We start from the raw sequence: 6,449 nt of genomic DNA, 5'->3' as shown, positions 1-6,449 counted from the left end.
TAACATAAAGAGCATGGTGATAACTATATTGCAGTCGCCGCCAACCGAACGGAACTGCCGCACCCCAGAATATAAACTATGTTGTAGCGGGAGAGAAAAATCCTCATATGCACCATCTCCATTATTATGCTCATCATCTGAAGATCAAATATAATAAAAAATTCTGCAAAAAATAAGTACATATTAATTAATGCTAACAGAAAAAACTAAGACAGCTATGCATGATACACATCATATCCGGTTGTATCTATACAACCCGCAGATTTCAAATTTCAAACGATTTTGCAACTCAAACGGTTTGTCCACCGACCATATCAACTAATCCATACAAAGAAATTCACATAAATCACATAAAGGCAATTAGCTATCAGAACAAAATAATCTCGCGAGATGACGAACGATTCTGAAAACATTGCTTTATTTTCTGTAGCAATGGGGTTGGGTTTGCAACCATAATGAGGTAGAAATCTAGTACGCGAGTGGTGGAGTCATGGAGAAACTTATGGGCCAGAGCTTGGGGCCTACACGCCAGGGGCTGGGCTTCCTATAAGTGAAAAATTCTGAAAGTATACTACTGGGCTATAGATGTTAGTTCGGCCACGCCTAGGGCTATAGCCCTAGTTGCCCTATACCTAATTTCGCCCCTGGTGACCATAACACATTTGGATCTATAAGTAAGAAGTAGTGCTAAACCTCTCATATCTATCCGCTGAAACCAAAAGTATAAAAATGATGAATCAACATGCAAGTTTTGCATTTGTTTCAATCACTATAAGTTTAATACCACATAATTTTAAATCTTTACAGAAAATTTAGCAGCGCAAAATGAGTTTCATACATATACATGTAATTGATATTTAGATGGATAATGAAATAACTATACATAAAGGAGGGAACTTTACAACACCTCCGCATACTTGTCGAGTAATCCCCTATCATCTTCCCTTCGCATCGCCGTCCTTTTTCTCAACACTTTATCTCCTCCACCATCGCCATGCCATGCGCTACAACTGCACCAAACATGAGCAGCCACATTATGAGATGGATTCAGAATAGCTTACCATTGCAGTAAGAAAACATTCCCTTGCATATGGAGACGACCTTGATTTTATTTAGATTGTACAATGAGCAGTTAAGTAAGATGCACTACAACAGATCCTGTTCAGTCCCAACCAGGCAAGTCTCTTCAAGTACTAATGATGAATGTTGTTCTTCATCCCCCATCCAAATACCGAAATAGCAAATTGTTTAGGCAAATAAACACTATTAGTTGGAGAAGGTTGTTCTTGCTTATAGGTCATCGAGACCCAACTTCTACACAGAAAACACATGAAACAGAAAATAAATTGTACCAAGGATGAATGAATGAACCGTGGCCCCGATGAATCAACCATACCCGACGATCGCGAACAGGAGTCAATGATGTGTGCGCTACCGTCGAGGTGAGCATCCTTGGTCGCCTCAACCACTTGAGCCTCATCCGCCTGTCCGGGGCCTCTCCATCACTGCATGCACGGCGGCTACATGTATTGACGTACGTGATGTTCGAGTTCACCAAAAACAGCGCGCTTAGCAAGTGGCTCCACAGCGATGAGGTGCTCGGATGGAGCAAGCACGTCCAGGTCGCGCTGGACGTGGCAGCCGGACTCAACTACGTGCAGAGGTATTCCAAGAGCAGTAACATCATGCTCAACACATGCTTCCTCCCTAAGCTAACAAACTTCGACCTTGCACTCGCGATCACCGCCGATGCCGAGGACGAAGCCCTTCGATGACATGGCACATAGTTGGCACGATTCACACGCACGACAGCGATGGCGAGCAGCAGCGCACACGCCACACGCAGGCACGTCCTCATCTGCGATGACCACAGTGTCAGACTGCCAGTTAATAACTGTTGTCAAAGTTTTAGAAAAAATCAGTTTCGTCAGGCGTAAATGTAGCTGTTAAATGTTCAGTTTCGTCAGTTAGGATTTTCTTCAGTTTCATCAGTTAGATTGTTAGTGCAGCCCGTCACATTGATCGGATCGTGGGTAGCAAGCAAGGAACATTGGGATGGCAGGGTTCACGTCTCGGGCGTGGCCTAATTTTCCCTTTTCAGTATGCTCTATACTCACCTGATTGTGTTCATCGCCAGTGATCTCAGGGTCAAACAAGAGGCGCTGCAGCAGATCGGCAACAACAGCATCACGTCGTCCGGCTTCTACATGCTGAACACCTACATCATAAACAACAACGCACGCATCCGGGGCAGGGCGGTTGGGAACCTCGCAGGAAGATGAGGAAGGGGAGGTCAGCAGAGAGCAGGCGCCGGTGACCTCACTGTCGATCTTGACGCGGAGGAGAGGAAAGAGGGAGCGTGGCGGCTGGGACTCGCCAGACCCTAAGCTGCAAGGGATGGTAGTGGAGGCAACCAGTCGTGGGGGAGGAGGGGAGTAGTTGTTGGCCCGGATCCGCCGCCGGGAGGCGCGCTGGGGCGGTTGCCCGCTCGGATCCATCGTCGGGCAGCGCTTTGGGGGCGCGGGGGCGCGACGCGATGAGGATGTAGATGGATGGGGGCGCCGGGTCTCGGGTACGATTGGGTCGTCGGGGTCGGCGCCGGGTCTCGGGTACGATTGGGTCGTCGGGGTCGGCGCCGGTGGGTGGGTGGTCGGTGGAGGCGCCCAACGATGGTGGACAGGGCAGTGGTTGGTGGGGGTCGAGGGGTGGGGTGGGAATGAGCCGGGGAGGAAGAAGGTGGGGGCGTGCCGGCTGCGCACGGCGCGCGGGGCGTCGCGGGAGGTGGTGGGGCGGGGCGGAGCACGGCGAGGCAGAGCGTGGCTACGTTTTTCTCCCCTTCGTACCGGTTCGATTTGAACCGCGGGTTGAATACCAAAGAACACAGGGACCTTTCTGCAAATTTGCTAGCCTCGTTGGGACAATACTGGGCTTCTCCAACGACCTAGGAAAACTTTCACAAGGAATTAGCACCACTTGTTTATATTACGATCTTGTCCATACAAATCGTAAAAGCGTATTATGACATGAGAAAAAAGCGTATTGTGACGGTGAATCCACGGAGTCAATCCGTGCTTTATTATTAGGGATAGACTAGCAAAAGAGCCCGTGTGTTGCAACGGGGTAACAAAAATTATATTTCGCCAGTTATCACAATTGCTCCGTCCCCCATTGTCATCGACCTATTCATCCTTTGGCCCTTTTGCAAGTTTTATTATGTACACGAGCTTGTGGTTTTCATCATCATACTGAGCAAATGCCAGTTAGAAAGGAGAGGTGGAGGTCAAGGACTACTTTAAGTGCCATCTTAATGACTGGAGCCTCGATCTGTTTTACTCGGAGTGCCTTACTCGAATGAATGCAACGTAAAAAAAATAGTCCGTTGAAAGAATTTTTCAAGTATGCATGTAAATATATATTTAAAATTTATACACATTTTTTCTCAGGAATTATTCATATATAACATGTTATATTTTGAGTTAGTGTCTGATAGTTAAATATTTTTGAAGAGTATTTTAATCTGTCAGAACGCAATGCCTTCGACGTGGTTGATCCCATGATGATGATCCCGACTACTCCGCTCGCAGCTGACATTGAACCACGCCATCACAAGTGAATGTCTAATACTCCCTCTGGTCCTTTTTACTCTGCATATTAGAATTCTCTGAAGTCAAACTTTACAAAGTTTGACCGCATTTATATGAAAAAATATCAACATCTGCCATGCTAAAGTTATACAATATGAAACTTTAAGTCATGACACATCTATTGATATTGATTTCAGATTGTGAATGTTGGTACTTTTTTCTGTAAAGTTGGTCAAACTTTATGAGGCTTGACTTCAGTCAAATCTTATATGCGAACTAAAAAGAACCGGAAGGAGTACTTTTAAAACTAATCTCCTCAAGTTGGACGTGACAGTCGCCCTTCCCGTTCTACGGCTTACACCTAGTCCATATGCTTGTCCCTTATACACCCACTCACTTTTAAATTGTACATATTGTTTTTCAAAATGCATCAACCTTCCATTTAAAACACATAAAGACTTTTTAAATCACATGGACCTTTTTAAAGAGCATAAATATTTTTTAAATTACGGATATTTGTATGTATGTGAACACTTTTTAGAATTACATGAACATTTTTTGAGAAAGGGTGAACATTTTTCAATTTATATGAACATTATTTTAATACGTGAAAACTTTTCTTAAAACCACACTAACAATTTTAAATGCATGAACGATTTTTAAAAATTGTATAACAGTTTCAATAGGCATATAAACACATTTTAAATGTGTCACTCATATTAATTGGATTTCGAGTGTGATCACGTTACACGCACGTGCCCAAGTTTATTCTCAAAGATTTAGTCATCTTTCCGCTGAACAAGTCTCACCAAGAGTAGCAGGTTGATTTGGCTCATAATTTTGGTCGAGCCGTTTCATCGGGACACAGGCAGCGTCGCATTTTGATTGGACATGCATGTCCATGTCCGGCAAGTACCCCATGCTTCTTTCCGAGGCTGAGTTAATTTCCTCGTTTCTCTTAAGCGAACTCTCTGTTTATTTATTGATGTCGTGGCTTGTTGATTGTGGCAACTCACGTGTATATAAAATAGGTGTGATTTGATGTCAAAAAGCAATGTGGGACTATGACTTACAATACTGGCCTTATAGTTGTTACATCAGCACATCAGAACCAGTTGGCCCATAACACACTGGCGAGACTTCGTTGAGCCCAGCGCAGGCTGCCTCCGCCTTGCCTTACGTGGATAAGTGGGCCAACTTGGAAATATAACATCAGCCCAAAAGCTCATCGCTCGACGTTTAACCTACGAAGGAGACGAGACCTCCTCTCCGGTGCCTTATGCGCCCGTCCGCTTAGCGGGCGCTCGCGCGCAGCCTCACATGGGCCGCCCAGGTAGCACGCTCTCTTCCTTTCTTCGCTTCGATCGCTCGCTCACGTTTCCTTTGTTCGTTGTTTTTTTTGGTGTTCGTCCTTTCGTTCACAAAACTGAAAATGCATGAATCTGAAATTTACGAATCTGAAAAACAGTTCATGAATTTCCGAAAGTTCATCAATTTTGAACACAAAAAAAATGAAAAAGTTCATCAGATTTGAAAAAAGTTCATCGAATTTGAAAAAGTTCATCAGATTTGAAAAAAAAGTTCATCGGATTTGGAAAAAAGTTTATCGGATTTGAAAAAAGTTCATCGAACTTGAAAAAAGCAGTTCATCCAATTTTGGAAATGTTCGTTAAAGTTGAAAAATTGTTCATGAAACCAGTTACTTTTAATTAGAAAAAGAATAAAAGGACAGAAGAAAAGAGGTAAGAAAATGAAATTGATCGCAGAGTGGCGCGTGACGCGGTGGTTATGCGTGGCACACTTAACCGCTAGGGCGCGGATTTGAATCGTCATCCCCGCACTTGATTTTTTTGCATCAGTTTAGAAAAAAAGGGAATGTGGGCTGGCCCGTTGCGCATGGGGAGGTGTGCGCCCTGTACGGTTAACGCTGTATTCGTCGCTGAGTGCACCAAATAGGATCCAGCCCTACGAAGCATAGACTGGATCAATTGTGGGACGGACATACATCACCCCAAAAAAGCAAAAAGGTTAGAGAGAATAGTACCACCTCGGATGTAGGTAAAAAAACAGAAAGCGTAAATTCACGATAAGAAGCGTATTGTGACGGTGAATCCACGGAGTCAATCCGTACTTTATTATTAGGGATATACTAGCACAAATGCCCGTGCGTTGCAACGGGAAAAAACAACGGTTCCTATGAATGGGCCAGGTCGAGCAACTATGCCATAAGGCAATGGATGGATCGTTGATCAGGACATGCATGGGTATGATTCCCAGTAAATTGATTTGACTGAAGAGTGTAATTTTATTGTTAATTCATTCTTTAGATGACTATTGGTACATTCTAAACTTTAAAAGTAGAACATGAAATAAATAGCAATATCAAAAAATTTGAAGTAATACCAGCAACAAGCTAACCAATCAAGTGTGATAGTTGCAGTAAGCATCTATTCAAAAATAATAATGCATCAAGCATATTCTGCTCATATTTTTTAGTTAAGAATTTCTTTTGTGTGGAACTCGCATCAAAACGTATTTTAACAGAAAAAAATTTCTTGGAGGAATTCATATTAACATGTTTGATGCTTCCTGGGTTTGAGTTGAATCTGTAAATATATTCCATGAAAAAAATAATTTGTAAAATATATGCTCGATACCCTTAACTGAAGCTATGACTCTGAATTCGCCCTCTTGTCACTTCCTATGTTTATTATCTATATCTACTCTGTGCTTCTTTTAACTAAAAGAAATATAGCCAATTTAGTTCACAAATGACACCAAGATAACCAGATCATATGTTCAAATCACAGCCCACCCCTCGTCTCCTGCTATGCAACCACACAATTAGAGATGCGTACCAGAGCA

The 6,449-nt window shown here is 43.2% G+C and overlaps 1 protein-coding gene across 1 annotated transcript; it reads right to left on the bottom strand.

Annotated features, from left to right (window-relative positions):
• Window positions 1-2,693, bottom strand: LOC125543832 (uncharacterized). The gene is made up of 4 exons (XM_087539757.1): window positions 2,118-2,693; window positions 1,397-1,858; window positions 908-1,010; window positions 1-163 (listed from the first exon to the last, which is right to left on the bottom strand). Exons 1-2 carry the CDS (start codon window positions 2,496-2,498, stop codon window positions 1,652-1,654), a joined length of 588 nt encoding a protein of 195 aa, XP_087395883.1. The 5' UTR covers window positions 2,499-2,693; the 3' UTR covers window positions 1-163; window positions 908-1,010; window positions 1,397-1,651.
• Between the last annotated feature and the right edge of the window lie 3,756 nt (window positions 2,694-6,449).

This window comes from Triticum urartu, chromosome 2A (assembly GCF_056163025.1).
Source record: "Triticum urartu cultivar PI428250 chromosome 2A, HENAU_Tu73, whole genome shotgun sequence".
Lineage (NCBI taxonomy): Eukaryota > Viridiplantae > Streptophyta > Magnoliopsida > Poales > Poaceae > Triticum > Triticum urartu.
The sequence above is the reverse complement of the archived record's forward strand: the minus strand, read 5'-3'. Positions and strand labels throughout refer to the sequence as shown.

Bases quoted from the DNA above. Each gene is read 5' to 3' on its own strand.
- LOC125543832 (XM_087539757.1), bottom strand. From the start codon at position 2,498: ATGGATCCGAGCGGGCAACCGCCCCAGCGCGCCTCCCGGCGGCGGATC. The intron at 1,859-2,117 runs GTGAGTATAGAG...TGGTCATCGCAG, and splicing joins CTGGCGATGAACACAATCAG to ATGAGGACGTGCCTGCGTGT.